A 26,202-nucleotide genomic window follows, 5' to 3' on the forward strand; every position below is an offset into this window, starting at 1 on the left:
GGGGCAGGGGATGAGCTTCGGTTGAGTTGCATAAAATCAAGATCTAATATATTTTTTTCAATCTGAAAATCTAAAATTTGGTTGTATTGCAGAGTTTCCAAATGTGTTTTTAGAAACCTAGATAAGTTCACAGAATACTGAGTAAACAACGTGTGTTTAAAAATCAAAAAAGTTCATTATCTATTAAGGATCAGGCCTCTTAAAGCTGTGATACTAGTATTTAATATTCTGTCCTGTACTGACATCGGTTTAACTCTTACATTAACTGAGGTTAATGTAATTTAACAAGAAATGGGAAGGTGGCTCTTCTTAGCAACAGGGAGGTGATAACTGTTTTTAAAATGCCTGACTTCGCACTGTGATGAGAACCATTAATGAGTCACTGAAGCATTACTGTGGGGAGACTGATAGCTCAATGTTGTTTGTCAGTATAGTGCCACTAGTCAAAAATACTGACATTAAGAATGCATTGGCTACTATTTCTTGTCCTGCCAACTGTACTGCTGTAGTTGTACAGGGGTAGGAATGGGGTAAGTCCAGGAAAGTTTTAGTCCTGTAGAAGCTCACAGGGGCATTGAGTAAATAAGTTATTTTGAGATTATTATGTGATTCATAGGCAGGAACTCCACCAACATTTTACATAAACCCTTTATAGTTACCTCCAGGTTACTCAGAGCTGTTCCCAGAGCAGGCAGTGACATGGGGGTATGTATGCCTATTTGAATGCTTTTGTTTGTTCCTGCATTAGAAGAGTGAAAGTTACTAAAGCTGAATGTGATTTTGCAGATACAGTTTATTCCCAAAAACAGAGAGAAAAACCAGGCTAAAAAACATGTGTAAGAAACCCTTTGCTTATTGTGCATGCATAATGTTTTTACACTGAAGGGGAAAAAAAGCTGTTGTTTTGCTGTCTAGTGAAGGTATTTAAGAGCTTCCTCACACTATGAGCCTGTGACTTTGTTTTAAGGTAAACTTCTTTCAGAGACATTTCTACCTTAGCACCCATTGTCACCATCATAAAGTTGTCTGCGTAGCAGGGATACTTTTTGGGACCATCCTCTGACACTGTTGAATCTTTTGGTACACAAATAGAAGTCCTTCACTCCTATTAGAATAAGTCATAAAATAAAAGGGACGATGACTTTCGGTGCATTGTCCGAATTGTGCACTATTTTTGGTGTTTGCAACGTTATCCTCGGCCTTTTAGTAAGTATCTTCTAAGAGCTAGTTCTGGTACCAAACTTTTTTGTGGCCCATTGAAAAGACTTAATGTTGAATCATTCTTTTTAATTCAGTTCCAAGTCCACTGGACCGAATCTGTGTCTTTTGAATTACTGTTGCTGTACTTGAATTTAAAAATGAGTACTAGATGATGTTTTTTTGTCAGAATGGTAGCTGATTAAAGCAGAGAATGCAAGTAATATAATTTGATTCTTCAAAAATGTATTTTCCATACTGAAAATAGAAGAAAGACACTTTTAGTATTGTGTGACTGTGGCACTTCTAAATTTATAGCACTGAAATGTGTGTCTAGGCATGTCTGTATTTTTTTTGAAAGCCATTTCCAAGCAGAAGTCCCAACAAAGCAAAGGGTCAAAGACGTTCACCACTACATATTCTTGTTCAGATGATAAAGGCAGCATCCCTGCTCCTAAGTGTGAGGTTAAAGAACTGTGCACGATGGATTAAACTGATTTTTCCTTTACGCCCTTGTGCAAGAATAAAAACTGAAAAGTTAGTGCCTGGTCCACTTGTCCAATCAGACTTTACTGTTGTTTCAGAAGAACTTCTATCCTCATACCATGTGTTTCTAAACAAGGCCCTTTTCACTGTTACATGCACCAATATTCGAATTGTTTGCCAGCTGTACACTAAGGAACTGTGTCCTGCCCTGTAGTTACAAAATTTCCTGTTCTAGAGCTTGAGTAATTTCTTCTATTCATTAGAATTGCTGCAGTTACAGTAGGTGCTGTGATTAATCAGTCTTCTTTTTAACTAAAACCATCTGCTTAGCTAGTCATAAGGGTTCCAGATTCTTAGGACTTTTGAAATAGGTTGATATTTTTATTTACCTGGAGGTGATGAAGTACAGTGGACTTCATGTCTGAAGTAAAAACTTAAAATGCCTTGTGTGCTGGGCTAGATAATTAGTCAATGGGGTAGTAATAAGGCATGGTGTATATTCAGCAGTAGTGCATAGCATAAGCTGTGTTTCAATGTTACCACAAATACAGTGTTTTTTACTTTAGTATAGCCTTTTACTTGAGAATGCTGGAAAGGATTTGCAGCCAACGGTTTCTAGAAAAAGTTATGACTAGTTCTTGTTCAAGCGTAACTGTGTGGAAACAACAGAACTGTAGCCTACTATACTGGTCTGCAATTAGCTTTGTTGACTGGATGGATTTGCAAATACGTGGAGTTGTAAGGCTTTTAATGCTGTAAATTCTCTGGCTTTAATAAGTAAAAACACAATACTGAGAGACTGGCAAAGAAGTTGGTTAAACAGGCATTGCCAGTGTTCTGTGGCTCCTGGGCGTAGAGATCAGTTGCAGAACACAGATGTGGAGATGGTATCAAGCAGTGATGGCTAGTCAAATGAGGAGTCTGTTGTGTTCTTTCCACCAAAGATTGTCTCATACAAGTGACTAGATGCTTCTTTTAAGCAATCTCACAACCTTTAGGAATAAGCAGTTAGTATGGATGTGTCAAAGTACAAACATACCTTGTGTGTGTAACAGCTTTAATCATGTATCTTGGGGAAATTTTTTTTTACTGGTTTCTTTTTTATTAATGCCTCAAAAATTGTTTGAGAGTAGGTTGTAAATTGAGGAGGAAAAGAGTTTCTAAATTGTGATCAGTCAGGTTGCAGCATGCAGGCCTGTATAAATACTACAGTGCCTCTATTGTCTTTATAATCTGTTTGTGAAATCTGGGCATATGTGGTTATCTGTTGCAAGTCATGAAGACGGCTGGTCTGGAGAAATTTAAGAATCATGGGACTTCAGATTACTTACCTGCATCGCAGAGAATAAAGACAGACTGGTTAAGCTATTTCAGTGACATAGAGCTCTCAAATAGCTGAGATATGAATTTTGGTCTGGATGATGGTAGATCAATCAAGTTCAAAAGGTATTGGGTTCAAAATGTGCAGTTGTTGTTTTTGATCAGAATAAAAAAGGCCTGTCCTAGTCCAAATAGTGCCTCATGAGGTAACCCTAGCTCATTGGAAGCTTTCATCTGCTTCTACTGCTTGTATTGCTGTAATGCTATTTACTCTGTTAGGATACTGATCTGGTGCAGAGCTTATTCTGCAGGATTTAGTGATTTAATTCTTGGCAGAATTATCAATTGTCCAGAATTAATTGCTATGAAAATACTGAAATCAGAGAAGCTAAATTTTCCCTTCTGTTAAACGTGTTGCGTTGTTTTAATTTTTCTTCCCTGCAGTCTCAACTATGCCAGCTTGCTTTTTAACAAGAACAATAAAATCCATCTTCTGTAGGCAACCCATATATCTTTTGAACTGAGTAAATCTTAAGCTGAAGTCTTCCTTTTCACAACAGGTATTCGATTGGACTGGGATGAGAATTATCAAATAGTTACAGGTGTACCCTGTATGAAATAGGGAAAGAACTAAATCAGATTGTTTCTAGAACAGACAACAAGATTGAGATGATGGATTAGGGATGGGAAAGGTGGTGAAATGGTTAAACCTGTGGGTTCTGAGGGCTGGGTAAGTAACTAATAGCAGGTGGTGAAATTTAGAAGGTCATGAGGTAAACCAATTTAAATGCCATCTATACCATTGCCTGGGGGCTTCTTTGAGACTATGGGGAAGGAGGTAGGATCATTGCCTTGTTTTCCAGTGGAATCATATGCTCTGTGTAAATTCCTGGAATTAATGGTTTGTGGCAGTCTGGGACTAGCTCAAACTAGAATGGTAACAACTTAGCAAAAAGAAAATATAGAGACTTTAATTACTTTGTTTGTGTGATTTGACTTTGCTGCTGATTCTATTAGCCTCTGGACTGCAACGTTAGAACATTTTGTTTGAGAAGATTAATCAGTTACGGTAGAATTCCTCAAGCTCTCCAGTTATAGCACCTTTGAAAAGAGCCAAGCAAGAATTGTGGTTAGACGGGGACACATAGACTGTGTGCTTGTTAAAAGCTGAAACATTTAGTGTTCTTTGCAGATCATGCAGTGTACCCCAGAAAAGTGTAGCCTTAATTAGGTGTGTAAGATGTTAGATCTTTATTCCAGTGAAGTACATTTGCTTTGACTGCAGAGTGTCTGTCTGGATTGAGCGCAACTGCAACAACAACAAAAAATTTATTAGCAATGGCAAGCACAATTCCAACATGCTTTATTCATGATACCACTAAGCACTATTAAAATGGAGATGATAATCAAGTTAGTTGTGGTTTGTGGTGGGTTTTTTTGGTCATGGTGGTGTTTTGGTTTTGGGTGGGGTTTTTTTTGGGGGGTGTATGTCTAACTAAGCAGTTGGAAGGCCACTCAACATAGCAGAATCTTTAATGATCCCTTTTCCCTTGACCCCTCTAAAGTTTCACAGCAGCTGGTGGAGAGGATTTCAAAAATGCCCAGTAAAGGATCAAAAAGTGTTGCTTTTGCAACATTGATGTCGCATGGTATAGTAACAACACTGGTATAATTGTGGTACAATTGAGGAACTAAGTATGCTATTTTGGGGTGAAAAATGATCTCAATAATTTGAAATTGAATTTTATCACAGTTTATCATCACTAGTGGGCCAAAATTCATTTGCTCACTTCACACTTTAAAATGGTGTGTGTGAACTTTCTTAGCATTGCTCCTTATGTCCTTCCAAAAAAAAAAAAAACTAAACCCAAAAGCCCTGAAGCTGTGGACAGATCATTTTATTAGTAAACAAGTTTTGCAATGGCTGTTTGAAACTAGATACTGGGGGCAGGGAGGGAGGAATGTCAGACTTCAGGTTTAGGTTTGGAGTCTAGCAAGAGGTGTTAGAAAATATAACTCTATGGATTATTTGTGCTCATGTGGCATAAAGCAAGCAACAATGTGGCTTTCTGACTTTGTCCAACAGTTTGAAAATCACCTTCAAATCCCTTTTCCCTTACACTAAGCACCCGGTAGAAGGAAAGCAGATGATGTTGCCAGTGGTAGCAGAATGAGATTGTTAGGAAGGAGGGAGGTGGAATACATTGTATTATCCTAGTGCTGTCTTGTGTTCTGTTAGAATTAAATTGTGGTTAGTCAGCTGTAAGTATACTTCTGTAGCTCCGTGGAAAGAAAAGGCGAAACATCAGCTGCCTTCATCCCCCCCAGTACAAAACTAGGGCCAGCAACCTCAGGTCAGAACCGACCTTTCTCCTCTGTTTGTGTACTTCTGCAACAGCAGGAGTGAACTGGGTGATGATCCTACACGCAGCCTTAAACTATGGCAGAAAACTTGGGTGGAGAATAGGCAGAGCAGCCAAGCAGGGAGGCGGGGACATGCAGGAAGTAAAGGATCCCTGTGCTGCCTCTTCTTCCTCCTCTTTACAGCTAGCTGGGCAGGCAGGAAAGGACGTGCTTTCCTCTTGCTTATATTGATTCTTTCTATTCAGTATTTGAGTGTCAAAAGCAGATATTAAGCTCAAATCTCTGCAGCCTCATGTACTGGACTTGGAAAAGTACAAGAGGTGTCAAACAAAAAACAATGCTCCCTTCTAACTTAGATGTCTGCTTTCCTTCTGCTGTGCGTTAAGTCCACAGCCTAGCGGATTCCCATCGGAAACTAGCACCTAACTAACTCTTTGGTGTGTGTGTCTCTCTTTCCTGATGGATTTTACAAAAAGAGAGATCTGTCCCATATTTGTAATTGTTAATTCCCACTGTTGCTGCTCTCACAAGGATTGCACTAAAGAGGTAAGTAAGAATTTCAGCTCTATAGAATAAGTGTGTGTAGTCACAGGAAAGGGTATTGGGGGTGAATCAGAATTCTTGACAAATCTGCTGAACTGCTTTACATTTGCATAGCTTGGGTCTTCAGCTTTTAAACTTGACTGTACTTTTTTCCCCTGCAATTTTAAAATGTAGATTAAAATCCTGAACAGCAAGGCTGGAACACTTAGTGCTTCTGCTGTTTTCCATTTGTGGTGGTGTTACAAATCTAACTCTTTTTCTTAAATTTAGGATTGCTGAGAGTATGTAACACTTCCTCTGCCTTCATTTTGGTTTGGCGTAAAAGTTATACAGCACTGATTGTACCTTCTCTTATGAAGTAAATGATATTTTCAGTATCTCTTGCACTAGAACAAGATGCTAAACCACTGATCCAGTAATTTGGTGATCTAACTAATGCAAAATACTACATGTTTCTAGGCAGAATTTGTGAAGAGGAGTTCTGGGTAGCATATACTTTGGTGTTCAATGTATCTTGAAAATCTAGTGTTTTTAAGAGTACCTAACTTGCCTTTAATGGATCAAATAACCATATAAATGTGGATGTTGAATTTTGGAAAACACTTTTTTCACCTGATTAAAATCTGATAAAATCACAAACCTTACCACATCTAAGATAAGTGAAATACGAAATCTCTTCTTACGCTTAACACGAAGACTGTAAGATAAGTATTTAGCTTTGTGCTACCTACACAGATGCCCATATTTTAGAGGTACTTGCAAAATGTAAGTGTTCAGTGGGTTTAAGTTGGCACTTCTTTCAAAAGAAGCAGTTCTGCCCTTGTTAGCTCTTGCTCACTTTTCCTTCTGTAAGTCTGAGAGCTAGCGCAAGTGTAGGGAACTGGATTGGGAGCTTCATCTCACTGGAAACTGCTGCAGGCTTTTTCGGTTTGATTTGTTTCAGGCCTGATAAACACTGTGATCTGGTTCATTATGCAGCTGTAGAAGTGCGCGTGCTGGCAAAAGGGAGGAAATGACACGGATCGGGGAATGGGAGAGGGCGAATGGGAGACTGTTGCTTTCAGCAGCACTGCCAGTTCATGCTATTTTAGATGGTAGCTTGAGAAAACGTCGATGATTTTCATGTGTGCCTGTTATACCTATCTACACTTCTTTTTTTTTTCCTCTGCAAGAGCTCTTCCTTCTGTTTCTTTAGCAAACTTGGGAAAAATGCTAGTGGGATTTGGGTGTTCTTATTAAACTGCCACTGGGGAATAGGACTAGTAGATTAAAGGATTTGAGTTGTCCTGTGATTCTTCGAACAAGTTTGGGGACCAGCAGAGGCATATGAGAATGTGACCATCTCGCAGTAAGTGTGATGAAAACCAGGAAATACTGAATGGCTTAGTATGTACTTGAGTGCCTTTGGGTTCAGAAACTAATGAACATATGCTTGGCTGCACAGCTTATGTGCTCTTAAGGACTCATCAAGGTTATGTGAATTGCAGGGCCTGGCCTCCCTTCGGCTTCTCTGTGATGGCAGCTTAAGGTATATAGGCAGCTCTGGGTAGAAAAGGGTTCACCGATTTATTTATCTTTATCATTTGTAGTATCCCCTGTCTTGTTACGTAAAATAGTTTGACATTTCCCCTAGTGCTTGGAGGATGGGGGGGAAAAAAGGTTTTTAAAAGCTGATAGTACTTACATGGCCTGAACTTCAGTGTAAGGGGTGCTTGGCCATCACTGTAGACTAGGATTAGGCAACCCTTCTCAGGGACTGTGGAACAAACTGAGAAATAGGTAGGTGCTGGAACACAGAATCCACTGTTGGTTTTTAGGCCCTAGTGTGAGGTTCTCTCAGATTTTCTGAAGAGCAGTTAGTAACATAGAAGCTATGCTGGAGGAGGCTGGTGGGAGCTTCTCTTTAACTGTACTCTTGGTTTGAAATTCACAAAATGGGGTATTGTAAAATACCCTTGTGGAAGGGCCTGAAGATTTTGGACAGGTATTTAATTTATTTCAGGATGGAGAAACATGGGGTAGCAGACTGAATCACTGATTTTAAAATCTGTTCTTAGCTTTACCTTTTCAGGCTTCATGCAAGAACAGAGCATGTGGTAAAAATAGGTAACAAAATTCATGTTCTGGCTTTGTTATGTTAGTATTTTGCTATACCAATTGTCTTACCTTAGCTTTTAGTTTTTCTAAAATGAGATTGTCACAGATCTGACATCTTCCTTCTGCTGCCACAGTGTAAACAAACATACATTCAGGCTGCTGCTACCTGGGCCTTGAGCTATTTAGAAGACTTAGATGTGTTAAACTTCGGAAAATTTAGATACAAATATATACAATAAGCAGTTGAAAAATTATTGCATAGGTTATAGATGTATGTATGTGTATATAGGAGAGCATTTAATTATGTACAGAAACATCTGTCTCTACATATATGAACCTGAACTCCTGGGACCATTTTATGCTTGGTCATAATTAAAAGTGGGTGTCTCCTCACTAGTCTACTGTATGAGCAAAACCACATGCAAACAGGTATTTGATGCCAGTAGTAAACACTAGAACTAGTTTTATAAATCCCTGTAGAGTGTAAGGCTCTGCAATGTCCTGCCAGGAAGCTGGAGATTTATGATATGACCTTGTTACAGTATTAAACTTACCCATCCAAACTTTGCTCTGGTGTCTTATCAGCTGAGGCATTGATCTCCAAGAGTCATAATGTTCAGTGAAGCTTTTAAAAGCATTAAGTTAATGTTACTGGCAGATTGTGTTTTGGGGCTTATTCTAGTCACAATATACTCTTCTGTGAATTTCAATTGCTAGAATTTCATAAGAGCAAATTTTAGGGCAAAGAAATAGATAACCAGAATGCTGTTGTAACAGAAAGTTTTTATCAAGTGAAAAGAATGTGTCTTTTTATAGTGGGGTTTTTTTTGTCCTTTTAAAAATTCCAGGTACAACATCTTTGTAAAACATAGTGACAAATAGGACTATTGTCCACTGAAAGGCTGGAGTCTTGTGCTTCTCCTGGTCTTGTGTTTGCATTTGTTATAAAGTTGATGTTGACTGTGCCCTCTCCTGGAAGAGTGTGGTAGAGAATATTTTAGGTGGTGAACATATGAAATCAATATACTGCCATGTCTGGACAAGGGGGGGGAAAAAAACCCTATCTAAATGTAGATGGAAATTATTATTGTATTGAGTCTCCATGTTCAGTTAAATGAAGGTCTGTAGTTGCAAAGCTCTGGTTTAGAGACTCGAACCTTTCTGTTTTAAGACTTATTTCCCACTGACAATAGATGAAAAGGGGAAAGGGTCATATCTTGATGTCCCCATCTGGTGGGAAGCAGTGTCGTAAAGGATATTGGGAGAAGTACTTTCTGGTTAGGACATGAATCATGATGCTTGTACTACTACTTCATTTATTTCTGTACTGTAGACTCCATGGTTTTCACTTTTTGTTTAGTTGTGATTTACTAGTGACATAGGGTCAGATATATCAAGTGTATGATTTCAGGATTGTGTGGCTTGAAAACGTGGGCTCTTCATATAACAGAATTTGAACAGCATGTCTTCATCCTCTCTCATTCTGCTGTCTTAAATACAGAGTTTGAAGTTAAAGGCTGAATCAAGTAAAATTGAGTGCCAAATTTTGCTGTTGTGGACAATTGCCCCTGAAATAGCTTCTGGCCATAATTAAGTGATGAAGTTTGGCGCTCTGCCTGCAATGTTTTTCAGAATTCCCAGATGGTCATATCTCATGGCCTATTTGCTTTACTGATTTGAGTAGCTGATCATACTTAAATTTTGTTTTGCTCTTACCCACTGGCTTTAGCATGTGTTGGAGAAAGGATTGCTGTGTCTTGTTGAAGGGCACTTGTAAAGGTCTGTATTGCTAAGCTCATTTTCCTGAACTCACGACAGCAGTGATGCAGGATTGTGGTTTGACTATGGTAGGTCTTCTGGGGAGAGCTAAGATACAGGAGAGCCTGGGTTTTTTTGTTTGTTTGTTTTTTTAAAAAAACTCAACACTGGACAAGTTATTTAATGATCCAGTCAGATCATTCTGGGCTAGGGTTTTTCCTGTAAAATCAATCTATGACAGAATTACTTCATGTAACGGCATGTTGGAAACATTCTGGGAAGCAGCAGAATCCTTTGAAGACTGTTACATTAATCATGTGGTTTCATGCATTAGTGTGACATAGGAAACATTTCCTGCCATTCTCAGTCCAGCCTGTGTATTCACCTCTAACCAGCATAACTTCCATGGAAACTAAATGGTTCTCCTATCGTAACAGAACCTAACTGCCAAAGCCTTCTGTTACGGAAGTGTAGCTGAGAAATGGGGGTAAAAAATGTTTGCAAAAGTCACTAACAAACAGATGAACAGTAAGATTTGGGTCAGATTTCTCTATAATTTCCACTAGTGGGAATTCAGGCCAGTTATCTGTTGAGTAAAAATAGCTGCTCTGTAAACACAATCAAAACTTAAATCAAGTGGGCCTTCCAGTTTCTCTGTTGTTACTTGTATGTTCCAGGGTGTCAAGCCAGCCAGCTTCGATAAAGTAGCAATCCCTGAAGTGAAGGAGATTATTGAGGGATGCATTCGTCAAAACAAAGGTGAAAGGTAAGTACTTTCTTTTCAGATAGAGGTATTACTTGCTATCTGAATCTTTTATCTGTGATAATACCAGATCCAGTTAGTTCCTGGGGTCTTCTGTGTTCTGATGAAAGTTGGGAGGCCAGTATTACTTCTGCAGCTTCTATTCTTTGGTAGACTCTTATTCAGTGATTGTTTTAGAGAAGTAACAGTGTCAGGAAAAGTGCAAATGCTATAGTAACCATCCATGTCAGTTTATTCAGAAATTCTACTGCTTTTATTGAGACTTTGACCTAGTCAGCAAAATAGTAAAGGACAATCCTTCTGGGTTCCCAGGTATTTGGGTTGTTTGGTTAGTTTGTTATTCTGTAATCCTTTCTTTTTCCTATCCCTTTGATTTTGTTGGCATTTTATGGCTGATTATTTTGAGGGCTCCTTCTATCTTTTTTTAAATTCTTCGTACTCATTTTTATCCACATTTTCTGCAAGATGACTTCTACTTGAAGTGATTAACTTACAGTATTACAGGAAATCTGTAACTGCTCTGATGGCTTATTTGTGGGGTTTGTTTTGTTTTGTGCTTTTACATAATTGTTGCTTACCGAATGTCCAGTTTAAGAATGCTTCAGCCTTCGGCCCTCCTCTAGCGTCCCACTATTCTGTTCAGAGCTAGTTTTGTCAGTTCATGGATGTTTATTCATCCCCTTTTATTAACTCTTGAAGTTTTACACCTGAAGGCGTTGCTGTGTATTTTTAATTTCTGTTCTTTTTCTTAGTTTTAAACAACTTAGTGGGGTTTCTTTTCCCCATTTTAAGCTAATTTTGTGGCTGCACATCACTTCTTGCCATGTAGTTTAAGCAGTTAACTTCTAGACTACTACTGTCAATGCTGTGCATATATAAACATAGATCTTTTTTCTACCTTCAGGACAAAACTTCTAATTGTGCCAAACAATGCAAGTTGAAGTGGTTCAAAATAGTATAAAATGTGAAAGGAATCGCGTGGTGCTTATCTAGTACTGAATTTACTAGATGGAGCTTTTGATAAGATCTTGAAAAATAGACTGGAATACATACTTGGATTACTGTACTGATGTGGGTACTAAGGGTTGTATGTTGGATCTTAATGTTCAGTAAAACCAAACAGTCTCTTCAAGATTTCTTATCATTTTAGTTAATACATATCCAGTTCAGTTGGCTTAAATCTGTTGGTACTTCTGCTGACCAATGTGTGGGGTTTTTGGGGGTTTTTTTTTTGTTTTGTTTTGTTTTTTTTAACATCTGTAACATTGTTGCATTTTGTTTCTCCATCATGCTTTTAAATAGAAATTTGAATGATGGGCTGTCAAATAATTCATGGGAGAAGCATGAAACGTAGAGAATAAATTTAGGAGATCATCAGGCAAGGATATTCCTTAATATTTTATGAAAACCTAGTAACGGTGCGTGCTTTCTATGTTCTTTCCCAATATGCTAGATATGCTATTAAGGACCTTTTGAATCATGCTTTCTTCCAAGAAGAGACTGGAGTACGGGTAGAACTAGCAGAGGAAGATGATGGAGAAAAAATTGCCATTAAACTCTGGCTGCGAATTGAAGACATCAAAAAACTCAAGGGCAAATATAAAGATAATGAGGCAATAGAGTTTTCCTTTGACTTGGAGAGAGATGTCCCAGAGGATGTAGCACAGGAAATGGTAAGTGCTGGTGGTCTTAAAAAGCATCGGAAGTACTGGTGTTCTCTGACAGTGAAATATAGTCTGTCAGCCTCTGCATTTTTTTTGTTGTTGTTGTTACTGTCTAGAAATAAAACAGCTTCAGAAATTTGTGAATGAGACGTTAGTGCCAGAGAGTGGTAGCTGATATTGTAGCACGATGACAGTGGCTGTCTATGACAGTCTGAATTCTGTGAATATATCCTCCTTCAGGTGGAATCTGGCTATGTCTGTGAAGGGGATCACAAGACAATGGCGAAAGCTATCAAGGACAGGGTATCTTTGATTAAGCGAAAGCGAGAGCAGCGTCAGTTGGTGCGAGAAGAACAGGAGAAGAAGCTTCAGGAAGAAGGTAGTCAGAAGCAGCAGCTGGAGCAACAGCAACCATCAAGTGCTTCCCATACAGGGTCAAAGCATCCCCTATCTGTCACTGGTACTACTCCTGTCCCCACTACTTCAGCATCGGTTTCTACACAAGTGGAGCCTGAAGAACCAGAAGCTGATCAACACCAACAACTGCAGTTCCAGCAACCCAGTATATCTATTCTTTGTAAGTGTGTCAGTTGGTTTATTTAGGAACTCTTGCACTTACACAGTTTCCCCCCTTAGAGTCTTAAACTTTTGGTGGGTATAGCAGTAACTACCTTAAGATGTTGCTGTCTGCCATTGCTGTCTGCTGAAGAACATTAGCTCACTAGAAAGCACAGCAAAATAAGATGCCTTCCTGTGCCTTAGCTGAGCCCAGTCTTGGCACAATTCACAGTCTAGTGTCTTAGCACAAAATCATTTTCCTTTGTTTCAAGTTAATACACTAAAGGAACTGGGACACCTGAAGCATGAACATATGTCCTAGTTTTTGTGGCCATCCTATAGGGACAGTGCATTCTGGCCCTGCAGAAGGCTGTATACTCTTGCAGCAGTGCAGTTAGAGCTATTGGAAACACTTATTTGAATCCTTGTTAACTTATGTTTAAGGTGGAAATGAGACTAATGTACAAGCAGTTCAGCTCATAATTTGCTTTCTGAAAAAAGGTTTCATTTTCTGGTTTACATACTATACATGAAAAGATGAATTAACACTCCTAACTTTTCCTCTTCTGCCATCCCAATCTTTGAATCGCATTTGAATAATTATGGTGGATGAGAACTTCCATATTAGAATGGTGAAGTTAGAAAGCAAATTACTATCTGCTCTTTAGCTAATAGGGTTTTAAAGTTCTCTACTATCCCTACATCAGGTGCATCTGCCAGCCAGCACAACAGACCCGTTTTATACATCTGTGTAAAATTAAATAAATAAAAATAATTAAACCCCCCTGAAAGATCATTCATAACAATGAGGAATTTAAGTGTCTATTTCTAGTCTGGCCTTTTATAGGAGGCATAGTTTACTATTCAGTATCTTCCCAAAGAACTCCTGACATTACTGATTTTTTTTCAGAAGTTAGGGGAAAGCATATTGGTAAGGAATTACTGTATTGAGGAAGAAAAAAAATATGTTGGTTTTTTTTTTTAACCAGCTTAAATATTACAAGAGGTAAAATGTTGATGAGGTCCACGTGACGTGGCACAAACATCAATCTAATGATTGATTATAATATCTTTAAAGTTGTGTATCCAGACTGCAGTTCTTGACATGCAGATTTTTATCTTTAACTTCTGCAGCTGATGGGACAGTCGACAGTGGCCAGGGGTCATCTGTTTATACCGAATCATGTGTGAGCAGTCAACAGACTGTGTCGTATGGTTCCCAGCATGACCAGTCAATCTCAACAGCTGCAGTCCAGGGATATGCAGCTTCAGTTGGCCAAGTGCAGTCGCAGCAGCATGGAGGATATCAGCCACCTGCAGCGGTAAGCCAGAACTTACAGTATTGGAAACACATGGAATTATTTGATTTTGTTGTGGGGTCTTTTTGGGGTTTGGTGTGTGGGTGTTGTTTGGTTTTTTTTGGGGTTTTTTTTTTTTTTTTTGGTGTTTCTTTTTTTTTTTTTTTGGAAGGTGAGAGGAAAGTCTGCCAGGCAATCTTCCATGTGTGTTTTGCATGTGATGCAAATTCTGCATGGAGTAGTAAAGGGGCTAGTACTGCAAGGTGACTGAGTCTGGGGTGGGGGGGGAAGTGCAAGGGCATATTTGTCTTCAAAGCTTTTATTTAATCTTGAGTGCACTTAAGCATGGGTTAAGTTTTTTTTATGGATGGAAGTAACATCCTCAGAACAAGACTATCTCATGAAAGCAAGCATTTAATCTTGCTTGGGAAGGTGATGTGTGTATGTGTATATGAAGTTACCAGGGATCAAGCTGTTGGTTTGATTTGAAGAAGGGATTAGAATAATTTGAGTTACTGTATAAGTATGAAATTGCTGTGTGTGTTCTGTGAGGCTTTGATTACAGATTCTGCAGGTAAGATTTTTTTTTTAAACTGTTATAGAATGCTGCATGTCAGAACTCCAGACTGAAAAGACCCCACACCCTTGTTCCCAATTTTATTTCTAGCTTGTGTTGATTTGCTCATCAGTTGCCATGCGTATTCCTTTTCCCTGGAAAGTCTGCACTGGGCACAAATACTTTTCCTACTATGTTCATTTATGTTGCCCTTTTTGTTTTGGTATGTTTTTTTCCTTGGTATGTTTTTAGATCTGAATATGAGAGTATGCAGAAGTCTATTCTAACTCGAGTAGAACTTCTGCTACTGTTACGTTGTCTTCAGTGGTTCCCTTGTCACTTGTTTTTTACACAAATAAAAGTAAAAATCTAAGCCTGAGGCAGAGACATTATGGTATAATGTAGTAAATACCATAAGGGAGAAGATGTGACACTTAAGACTGAGGGCCCTCACTTTTTTTGGGTACCTGTGGTTGTAGGCTTTGTTACAGAATTGGTGTTGCTAGCTTTTTGGAAAACATGCTGGTTTCACTCACAAGCAAAGTATCTCCATCTTTTTCAAAGGCACTTAACCTGAAGCTTGTGGTACTGCTAGTCCTTGATCAAATGAGTTTTTAATCCCTCTGAGCTCTTGTTGTGGGTAAGCCATATTTTGTTGTGTGGACCTATGTTAGACCAGAAGCCATTTCACTGTCTTGGGGTGGCCAGCTTCTAGGTCGAAAGACCTCTTTTGAGAGGGGGTAGGAGACAAGCATATGACAAGAGGTATAGTCAACCTGCTTAGTTCACTGCTAAAATGTGCTCATGCTCTATGATGATGACAGTGGTACCAGGAGGTTTACAGAATGGAGTAGAACACTACAGGAACTACCAATGGTTTGTTGGGAAGACAGAATGCCAAGTCAAAATTATACTGACAACTGGAGAAATGGCCTTAAAAAGAAATAGAATGCAGTTCAATCAGGGCAAGAACAAGGTTCATGTTTAAACAGGAATAATCAGCTACACAAGTACAGGATGAGCAGCAACTGACTAGGCAGCAATTCTGCCACCCCCACCCCCCCTAAACCTCAGGGATATTTCATTGGACCACAAGCTGGACATGGTCAAAAACATCATGCTGTCGTGAAAAAGACGAACATCATGTAATATGAAAGTAGTTCTGCTCTTGGCCATTGGTAAGTCTATCCTGGACACCCTGCTTGAGCGAATTTGAGGGTGAATTGGGAGAGAATTCAGAGAGTGACCAAAAAACCTCCACCAGAAATACAGAAAACATGGTTTATGTGGGAAGACTGAAAGAGTTAAACTGAGCCTGTGAAAGATGAGCTTGAGGGGGGAGAAAGCTGTAAAGGCCTGCTGTAAAATAGGAAGTGGCTAATCAGATCACAACACTGTTGTCAGATAGAATAAGAAACAATAAGCCTAAATTGCAGCATGGAATTATTGTTTGTGAAGGGTTTTTTTCTAACCAACAAGGACAGTTAAGTACTGCAGTCTCAATAACTGGAGATGTTTCTGAACAGGCTAGATATGTCATTCCTGACTCTAATTTATAACTAGTTCTGCCTTGGAACAGGTGAAGATTATGGGTGAAGTATTTATTTAAGCCTTTGAGTTCCCTTACACCTCTCCCAAATTTTTGAGCAGTCTAGCTCAAAAGATTTCTCACATCGGAAATCTTTAAAATCAGATCTCCACTGGATATCTTGAGGTTTTTTCCCTAGAGGTCTGTATTTGATTTCATTTATGTTAAGAAATTGTGGATTACATCAGTAAGAGGCATGCACCACTAGAGAAGCAAAACTTGCAGTTGAAGTCTGCCTCTTTCTATTCAGTTGAAATACAACAAAACCCAGCATGCCAAAAAAAAATAACAACAACAACAAAAAAACAACCCACAAAACAACCCCCAAAACAACCCAAACCCCTTAATTCGGATTCTTCCAATTTGGTTGGATTTTGACCTATGGCCTTCTGGATTGTGGCAAGATTACAAAATCCTGATGCTTTTATTGGCCCAGTGTCTGGAAAATGCTTGTCTAAGGCTAATTTTACTGATTTTTTCCACACATTAAACCAACCTTTTTCCACCAATCATGTTGTAGAATGTATAATGTTTAAATTTTTCTGGTCATGTTTTAGTTAATAAAGAGCCAGCTACATATACAGCTGGTCCACTTAATTCTGGCAGGGAGGTGCCCAAGCAGAGAGACTGGTGAGGTGGTACATATAAACACACATCCACTCACTAAACTAAGAATGAATGTTTGAAAGGTCATCAGTATCTGTTTAGGTTTTTCTATTTGCCAGACTACTGGATGCTGTGAGTACACACAGTGAGAGCTGCATCAGTGGCCCCAGAGAAAATATTCTCTCCTGTCTGCTCTGCCTTCCACGTGCTTCTTGTAAGGGCACTAGGGAACTTTCTGCACTGCTCAGTAACCTGAGGCAAACTTGGGTCCTCAGAGGTGCACATAGCCTGTTCCCGGTGTGTGTTGGCATTCATTCAGCATTTCTCATCTCTTCTTGCACACATAGTAGTCAGTATTGGGCCTCTCATTGTATGTCTGCATTTCTGTTCTACCTCATTATAGTTTTTGCTGGTTTTTTGTCTTTCATTTTTTTTTTGAAGTGTTCAATTCTTAACTTTTGTTTTCCTCCTTTAGCCTCAACGTGGTCGTAGCATGTCAGTTTGTGTCCCCCACCTTCCTGCTCTTCCCTCTATGTCCTGCATCCCTCTCAGTGCTCCTTGCACCCCACCACCAGCGCTGTCTGCACCTCTTTCTCCTTTCTACCTTCGGACTGTCCCTGAAGAAACCTTTGCAGAAAAGCTTTCTAAAGCCCTGGAAAGTGTCCTGCCCATGCACTCTGCCTCTCCACGCAAGCATCGACGCTCCAGCCTGCCCTCCCTCTCTGTCAGTCCTGTATGTGTTACCATTTGCCTCCTGGTGCAGTAAGATAAGTTATCATTAAATACATCCTGGACTTTGGGCATTTTTAAAATGAGAAAATGAAGAGCTGATTCCTTATTCCTTATACTGTGCTGCTGGAATGTTGGATCTTTTTTGGGAAGCAGTGCACTTAAACATTACCTAACAGTGGCTGACCATTCGTTTTTTGTATTTTAGGGCAGTATAAATGTGAATTATCCAATCTACAGTTGTGCCACAGAAGGTGAAGGGAAGACTAGTTCTTATCTTAAGTCAGAAGACCAGCTTTTTATTTTCTGACTTCTAAGCAAGCACTGAATGTTAATTAAGCCCTGCACAAAACCAACCAGCTTTTAAAGCTTGGTTGCTGTGGCTGGTTATTCTAAAAGCTTTGGCTAGCTGTGGTAGTGATACTAGAAATTCAGAATATGAATACTTCTGAGGATTTTTCTGTAAGTTTTAATCAGAAATGCCACTTCAGCTGCTTCTTGATGGGAAGAAGCCATTGTTTCATGTTTCTCAGAAGGTTAGATGCAAGATAGCTCGCAGGACAGGAGGTAGTCTGTTTTCAGTTTTGGGCTTTGATTTACATGAAATAAATTTTGAGAAACACTTCTCTGTAACTGAAGTATGTGGAACTAGTTTTTAGAACATAGGAAGAGTTCTTCATCTTGTAGGACTTACTTGCTAGTATTGGTCAATATGGAAATTTGCTGCTGCTTTTCCAGAAAAAAAGGGGATGGGGAGAAACAGAACAATGTAGAAACAGCAACTTGCAAAAGTCATAAATGGTATTTGTCTTAAAGACAGTATATTTGCTACTGACTCTTGCAATTTTTTTTCCCTTTAGGGTTGCTAATACATTGTCTCTCAGCATACTGTAGGCAGAGATGAAAAAATGTGGAATTACAAAATTGTTTGGTATTCTTACATAGGACTCGCTTTAGTGAAAATTTCCCTACAAATCTTAAATAAGATGAGCCTCATCTGAAGCAGTATATCAGATGGAGTGGAATTGCCTGCAGACTCTGCTGTTACTAAACCTGTGAATGTTTTGCTGTCCAGGCAAGAGTTAGGTTTGCTTCAATTTGTTTCAGTGAGTGCTGATTTTCTATGTGAAAAGGTATGATCAAAAGTGATCAACGGGATCAAGAGAGATAATCAAATTGGGCAGAATCAAAAGGCTCTGCGGTTTTGTCATACGTTTTTTTTTGATCTGTGGGCGGAATGGTTCAGTTTTGTCTCGTAAAAGGTTTCTCTTTAGCTCTCCGAATTGCATGCAGAACACATGCCTGACAGGACACTAGCATTGTGGGTTTTGAGTTGGATAATATTAAGATTTGATGCCGTTTTATCTTTTAAGTGCAAACTAGAGGCTCTGCATTGTTGCTGCTGTCAAGTTCTGAATTTTCATATTCACCATATGGCAGTAACCTCAGGGGTTTGATTGGCTTTCAAGCACTGATCACGATGGATAGCCCGTGACAATAAATCTCATTCCATTGTCAGGAGCAAAACTGGTTTATTTTTGTGAATTACTGGAATTGGACTGGAAAAGCAGCTCTAACACAAGCAAATGTTTCCATTTGTAGCTATGCCTACCATGGATGTATTTAATGGATATTTACAACTCACCTAAATTTCCTAAGTATTGTATGTTTTTGGCCATGAATTGAGTAGTCATTCTATAAAGTTGCTTCACAGAACTGCCTAGTGAACTGTGCATGTTGATGTGCTTTCACTTTTAATGTATGAATTACTTGTCTTGTTCATGTCGATACAGCCTCAGCATCCGCGTGGGGGAACACCAACGTTCCCAGATTCACAGATATTTTTCCCAACCGTTCACGAACGGCCGGTGTCTTTCTCACCACCACCTGTCTGCCCGCCGAAGGTGGCAGTTGCTCAGCGGCGCAAGAGCACTTCATTTTTGGAAGCCCAAACTTGCCACTTCCAGCCATTGCTGAAGACTGGCCAGAGTTTAGTTCCACCTGGTGGTAGCCCCACCAACTGGACACCAGAGGCATTTCTTATGCTGGGCACAGCAGCTCAGAGAGTCGCTGGAGAGCCTCTGCATGTGCAAGTTAATCCCGTGTTTGAGCCAGCTCCTGTACACAGTGACTATAGATCTGGACCAACACCTCCAGAGGATGCTCACTACAGAATGCATCCAGAAGCTGTATATTTGGTGGGCATGCACTATCCATCACAGGTATTGGAGCAGTATGATCAAGTAGCTTATAACTCTCGTGCGACTGAACAACATTTGAAGCAGGTCTCTGAGTCAAACCATGGGCAAGGTGGTCCTCCACAAAGCTCTGTGTTCGACTTTCAATCGGGGCAAACATACCTGGCAAGACATGTTCAGAACCTGAGGCTGGATTCTGGGATGGGTCCCCTTTCTCCATTATCCAGTGTTTCAGCTCCTCTGAGTGCAGATCCTGCTCAGATGACGTTCCACCAGGTATTTGTTCCACGCTCTGCCCCAGCTGTGCTCTCTCACAGTGGTGATGGCAGAGCGAGCTGTGTCTTTGAGTTCCATGTGCACACACCGACTTCTGCTCCAGCAGAAGGGGCAGTTTTACCCCAGCGGGTCTACAGAAGTCGCCGGGGCTCTATGGAGACCAGTCAAGAGGAATCTGCTCAAGGCATAGGTTCGCATGGTCGGCTTCAGCCTGTGACAGAGGAGCAGTGTAACTATCTTGGTCCTGAGTTAGCAGGTCCCAGAGGGGGCTCTGCCAGGCGGAGCTGGCCGGAAGGAAGCCCAGAATACTCCAGTGATTCCTCACAGCTGACTTCCTCTGACACTGGCGATTTCCAGTCTCCTCCCCCTACAGGGGGGTCATCTTCTGCTTTTGGTTCAGACTTCTCATTGCCCATTGTTCAGCTGCCTCAGAAGGTATTGCAAGAGTCGCAGCTCTTCATCTGCTTCCCCCAGGGAGCCTCGACTCAGCAGGCCTTGTCCACCTCGCTTTCATCAGGACCACCTGCACTCTATCCTCAGGTTACAGGAGCAAACCCTTCCAGAATTTCTCTAGTTTTTATAAATCATACCTTGCACTTAAAGGGGAGCCTTGCTCTTAGACTTGCTCCATGTGGTTCTAAGTATTAGCATTCACGGGGTGTCTTTCCACCAAGTCAGTAGGGTACTAGGATCTCTAATTTACCAGGTTGCAATGAAATAATGAGGTATCAGCAATCACTTGGTCTGTGTTCAGCTTCAGCTGAAATATTGGTAGGGCTTTTGTGTTAAGGGTAACAAATGGTCAGTGTTCCTCCTGGGACTAGCTGTTCTTTTGGCAAGAGATAGCTGGAGTACCAAATTGGCTTTTAAACAATGGGTTTAATGAAATGTATCTCCTCCATAGTTTGAGTCAGCAGTGATAGTAAAACTTGCTTTGTATTCTTGTTCCTGCTCCTTAGCCATTTAATGAGAATGTGTTATTTGAAGTTGAACTTTTGTATGAATAATATTTCATTAAACAACAACAAGGTTAATTTGATGACTGTCCAAGATGAGAGCTTTTTCTAGGCTTGGGGGGAAGAAAGTGGGAAGAGAGGAATGGAAGGAGCTATATTATGTATGTGTACACGGATTTGGAAATGTGCTTGCAGGACCATTAAAGAAACTAAACAAGCTGAGTAGTAAATTAGTGGCACAAACAATTGTTGCTAATAGGTATTGCTTCCTTATAAGCCTAGAATATGGTGTCCTTTTAAAAAGCAAAATTTGAGGGCTGAAGCTTAGTTTAGAGGTGCATGTTTTATTGGTGTATGTGGTATTTGCACTTGGAATAGTCGGCAATGCATTTGTACACTGTGACTCTGAGGTGTATGTCTATATACGCTGTGTCTGCACTTGTAGTCTGAAACCTTTCATAAGATTTTTTGAGAAAAGAGAGAATTTACTTTAAGTAGACTTCTCTCTTGCTCCTTCTGCTGGGGGAATTAGGGGCTCTCTGACATTTTATTTATTGGAGTATTAGCAACTTTGGGATTTGTGTGAAGGAACCAGAGGAGAATCTTTGCTTTTCGTGGTAAGATCAAGAGCTAAGTATTTAAGGCTTTCTGGATGGGATAATAAAGGTGTTTTATTAAAGCTGCAACAGCTTTAATCACTAGTTTAATAGATAGTAATTTCTATGCTGTAGGTGAACTTGTGGAGTGAAGCTGCTATGCAAAAAGTTTGAAAATTACTTGGAGTTTGCTTCTTCATAAACCACCTTTGTTTAACTTCAAGAATTGACTTCTGATGGATGTAAAATACATCTGGAAAACACAATAAGGGATCACAATTATTTTATAGAATATAAGTTCTGATATCTTTTATCTAATTCATTGAAAGATCAGAATTTGAAGCACAAACTTGAGTCAATGTGAACAGATGTTACAGCAGTGGGGTATAGCACAAGTTTAGATCCTAGCCAATAAGGGCCTCAAGTTTCTAAAACAGCAAAGAAAAAAATGGTTCTTTTCATTGGCAGTCTGCTTTCCCCAAAGTTTCTATAATTAAAAAAGTATGTAATTTTAATAAACTTGTTCCTAATAAGCTTCTACAAGCTTGAATGATCACAGCATTAAGGAATTTTAGTAGATATTTCTGGTATGATACATGTGCACCAGATTTGTTTCTTACAAAGGCAGTTCACCAAAGTGGTGCATGCTCAGGGAACTCATCTGGAGGACTTTGTCTAGTTGTCTCCCAGGATCTGATAAAGAAATATAATGGTCACAAAAATAATAATGAAAATCCTGGGATCTGATCAAAAATGTCAGCCACAAAAATAATATTGAAAATCCATTCCATTTTCCTTTACATCTTCCACATTCTTTTGTATGCCACTCATCCATTTTTTTCATTGCTTATTCATTCAGAAATTCTGTCTTAGCTAAAATGTGGACCCCCAGATTCTTCAATATCCAATTCTTGGTAGCCTTTGAACAGTACTGAGTCTGGAAATTATTTCTAGCTTGTATTTTGACATGCCTCTCAAAGGGAACTCACGACATGTATGTGTACTGAATACTTTGTTATTGGTCTAGAATTCTGTATATCTTTGATATCTTTTTTGTTTAACAGATAGTTTTATTTCCTTCTAGCCTCTTCTATCTCCCCACCTAACTGTGTTTAGAACACATTTAAAGGTAAAACTTAATGCCTGTATTTTCAGTTATCATACCAAGGCATCCTGCTCTTAAACCATCATCAGTGGAAGAAGCAGCTGGTAGGCTGATCTGTCTCTTGTTGAGGGGCATGGGGGTTGCAAAGACTTTCCGTATTGGTGGTTTTGGAAGACTTAAAATGGAGTTCAGTACTTTTTCCAGATTGCTCTGCTTTGTTCTGGTTGTCATAGTGGAATTTGGCCAAAAGGACAGCTAGAAACCTATCTCAACCAGATCATTCTAGGCAAAAATGATTTTAACTGCCTGCTGCAGAAACCATAGGGCTTTTTAAGCTGATTCTCTGTCTTTTTTTTTTTTTCTTTTTCTCCTCCAGACACAGGTGCAAGGCCAGTCAGCCTCAAGCAGTGCATCGGTGCCATCCCAGCCTACCCAACACACTCAGCAGGTAGGATCACAGTCCCTAAACCCAGGACTAAAATACTTTTAGTATAGGATTTTGACTCTATCAGAGCAACAGACTACCTCTGTCCCCCCTTCAACCCATGGTTTTGGACAAAAGCAAAGGAATCCTCTGGTTCTTCTCACCCAGTCTAACCTGCTATGAGATTAACTTCATTGACTTTCTGAAATTTATTTTTAGAATCATGTTAATGCTTGTTTTCATGTGTCTGTCTTACTCAACTTCCACCTGAGCTTGCAGTGGAGGTCCCATTCAAGGGGAGGCATGACAGGATTTGCAAGTTAGACTGTCTAGACAGGCAGACTTCATTCTCATGATTTCTTCTAACTGGAAATACTATCTTCTGCAACACCATCTTCTCTTAACTGCCTTTTCTTCCTTTATAGAATCTTCATTCTTGTTTTCACAGGTGAAATAATTCTGTTGCAAGATTTGGTGCTGCTAATGGAGTTGTATTAGTAATGCTAATAAATAATTGCTAAAGCTTAATTGACTCGGCATATTCAGAAGAACCACTGATGTCACTTATGAGGGAGTAAAAAATAGAATTTAGATAGGATACGCTTTAAAAACTTCTGTGGGGGGGGGAAATAGCTTCTGCCTCTTTTCCCTACTACAGAATGCACAGCAGCCAGCCTCTTCCCAACAGCCTGGACAGTACCAGCTGCAGCAGCCATCAGTTTCTGCTGGCGCCACTCCCACACAAACTGTCTCTCAAACTCAAACTTCACAGATTATGCCAATGCCTCAGGCAGCAGCTGGGACACAGGTAAACAAAATTCTTCTTTCTAGCAGAAGATTTTTTCCTTCTTCACAGCTGGCAAATTCAACATGCTGCTACTTTCACTTTTGTCATCTTTTCTGATGGTTCCAAAACATTCATCCAGATAATAGTATTCTTAGTGTACTACAGCTGTCAATTTTGTTGGAAAATGTGTTGAAACCGTTTCGTTCACGCGTGGCAGTCATGAGTAATTTGAGGGAGGGATAGCACTTCCATGCACAAAGATTTTTAAATTGTCAAAAATATCATGAGGCATATTGATGAATGGTATATTATGAATGGATTTTTCAGGAACTTGTCATTTCTCTGCTCCTCATCAATGACTATCTTCTGCACCATTATGTGTGTAAAACATGTTCACTTATTTAGGTAGTGAACCATAAGGACTGCCTTCTCCACTCTGTCATCTTTCTTATTCAGCTCTTCTCCTTTACTCCTTGGTCAAGAAGCTTCTGTTACTGAGTATTACTTCATTTTGGCTCATATTTCTATCTTGAACATGTGAGCCTTGATTTTTGTTTTTAAAATTGTTGTTTTGTTGCTTGTTCATCTAAACCTGCCTTTCCAGTTGCATCGTTCGCTGGCTTTAATTGACATATCCCTTGCCATTCTCTGAATGCTGGCACAGTGGCTTTTCAGTCTCCGTTGCTTTAGTCCCCATACCCAAAGCTGACAGATTTGTTGAAAGATTTGCACTTCTTTCCTGTAAGAAGGCAGGCTTGGCTCTGGGGACAGAGTTGAGGGGAATTTGATTCTGTTTATGCACAAGTCAGTGCTTCAGGGTATTCGAACGTTGCTCTTTCACCCTCTGTGGGTGTCTATTTCAAGAGCCTGTTGAGTTCTTCAGGGGAAGTGTTGCAAAGTGAGGACCTTTTGGAACTCCAGCCAACTTCCCAGCCACTCTGCCAACTGTGCTCCCCACCCACTTTAACAGAGTGCTGTAACTTGAATAATTCTTTCTTTGACTAATGCGTAAAAATTCTGCTTTCTGCAACCCTGCTTTTTTAAAAAAAAAAAAAATCTATCTCTATTTTCTTTACCTCCCCAGCTTCCTGTTTCCCAACCAGTGTCGATCATCCAAGGCGAGCCTCAATTACCTGTTGCAGCACCTTCTCTCCCTCAGCCTTCAGTTGCCCCGTCAGTCCCCATTGGCTCTCATTTTGTACCCATGGGACAGCCCTTGCCAACTTCCATGGTTCCCCAGTTCTCAGTCTCTCAGTTGCCCGTAGCAGCTCCTCATGTGTCAGTGGCTCAGCCAGGTTTCCAGTCACTGCCTATTTCAATGGCAGCTGGCATGAATCAGCCATTGCTCACACTGGCAACATCTGCTGCGGCAACCGCTGTCCCTGTAGGATCAACCGTTGTCCCTAGCCAGCTTCCCACACTGATGCAGCCTGTGGCTCAGTTGCCCAGCCAGGTTCTCCCACAGCTCCTGCAGCCAGCTGTCCAGTCCGTGGGATTGCCAGTCAGCATTGGACAAGCTGTTGAAGCTTCACTTCCTGCTGGAGATGCTCTTTACCAGGTATTGTTGCAAGCCAGCAGAGCTCTTCTCCACATTTTTACCTGTTCCTCTAAGGTACCAGGTCTGAACTGTGTGCCCTGGCCACCTCACTTCTCATAAGAGCCATTAAGCCATGAAGATGAATTCTGTTGTGTGGTAAAGGACCATTTTAAGGAGGGGGAAGAAAAAGAAAAAAAGTCCTTGGACACCCTGGTGTTTTGAGTTTTTCATATTCGGCAATGGAGTTTGTCTAAAATGACAGAGTCATAGTGCAAGACTTCGGTCAACCACTGTGTGAAAGAGGACAGCTACTTATCCAACAGATCTGTCAACTTGGGTGGAAAAAAAAAATCCAAAATATTGTGATTGTAAAAATGGGGGATGTGTGTTGGAAAGAAAATCAATGGCAGCATATTCAGCAATGTCTTCCAAGTCTGGGAAGAGGAAAGGAGGTGGGGAGGGGGGACACGGACTTTCTAGAAATAAGTCAGACGGCATGAATCTTGAACGTGATGTAAGTACCTGATGCTAGTCATGAAATGCTAGACTGTTGGGCACAGACTGCTTCTGCCACTTTGTGCAATCACTATAAAAATGGTAATCTGAATAGTGACAAAAATAGTGACTCAGCATATGATTGTTCTTCTAGAAAAAAAAATTGTATAGATGTAGAAATATCTGCACTGGAATTATAAGGAGTGCTGTAGAACAGAAACAGTGTGTAGGAATGTTCATTGGTTCCTGGGTCAGCTCGTCACAAAAGGACAGGAAGAACACAAGACTGTTTTTGCTGTTA

At 40.0% G+C, this 26,202-nt stretch overlaps 1 protein-coding gene across 2 annotated transcripts in view; it reads left to right on the plus strand.

Annotated features, from left to right (window-relative positions):
- WNK1 (WNK lysine deficient protein kinase 1) overlaps window positions 1-26,202 on the plus strand; it is a 105,276-nt gene that overhangs the window by 48,886 nt on the left and 30,188 nt on the right. Inside the window, exons 5-12 of one of the 2 annotated variants that reach the window (XM_075705894.1) lie at window positions 10,443-10,531; window positions 11,982-12,201; window positions 12,433-12,769; window positions 13,885-14,072; window positions 19,321-20,541; window positions 23,035-23,106; window positions 23,741-23,890; window positions 24,954-25,427. In XM_075705894.1, coding sequence (XP_075562009.1) covers window positions 10,443-10,531; window positions 11,982-12,201; window positions 12,433-12,769; window positions 13,885-14,072; window positions 19,321-20,541; window positions 23,035-23,106; window positions 23,741-23,890; window positions 24,954-25,427 — 2,751 coding nt within the window. The remainder of the gene's footprint in view (window positions 1-10,442; window positions 10,532-11,981; window positions 12,202-12,432; window positions 12,770-13,884; window positions 14,073-19,320; window positions 20,542-23,034; window positions 23,107-23,740; window positions 23,891-24,953; window positions 25,428-26,202) is intronic. The other variant, XM_075705888.1, reaches the window with a different exon arrangement.

This window comes from Pelecanus crispus, chromosome 1 (assembly GCF_030463565.1).
Source record: "Pelecanus crispus isolate bPelCri1 chromosome 1, bPelCri1.pri, whole genome shotgun sequence".
NCBI classification, from domain to species: Eukaryota; Metazoa; Chordata; class Aves; order Pelecaniformes; family Pelecanidae; genus Pelecanus; species Pelecanus crispus.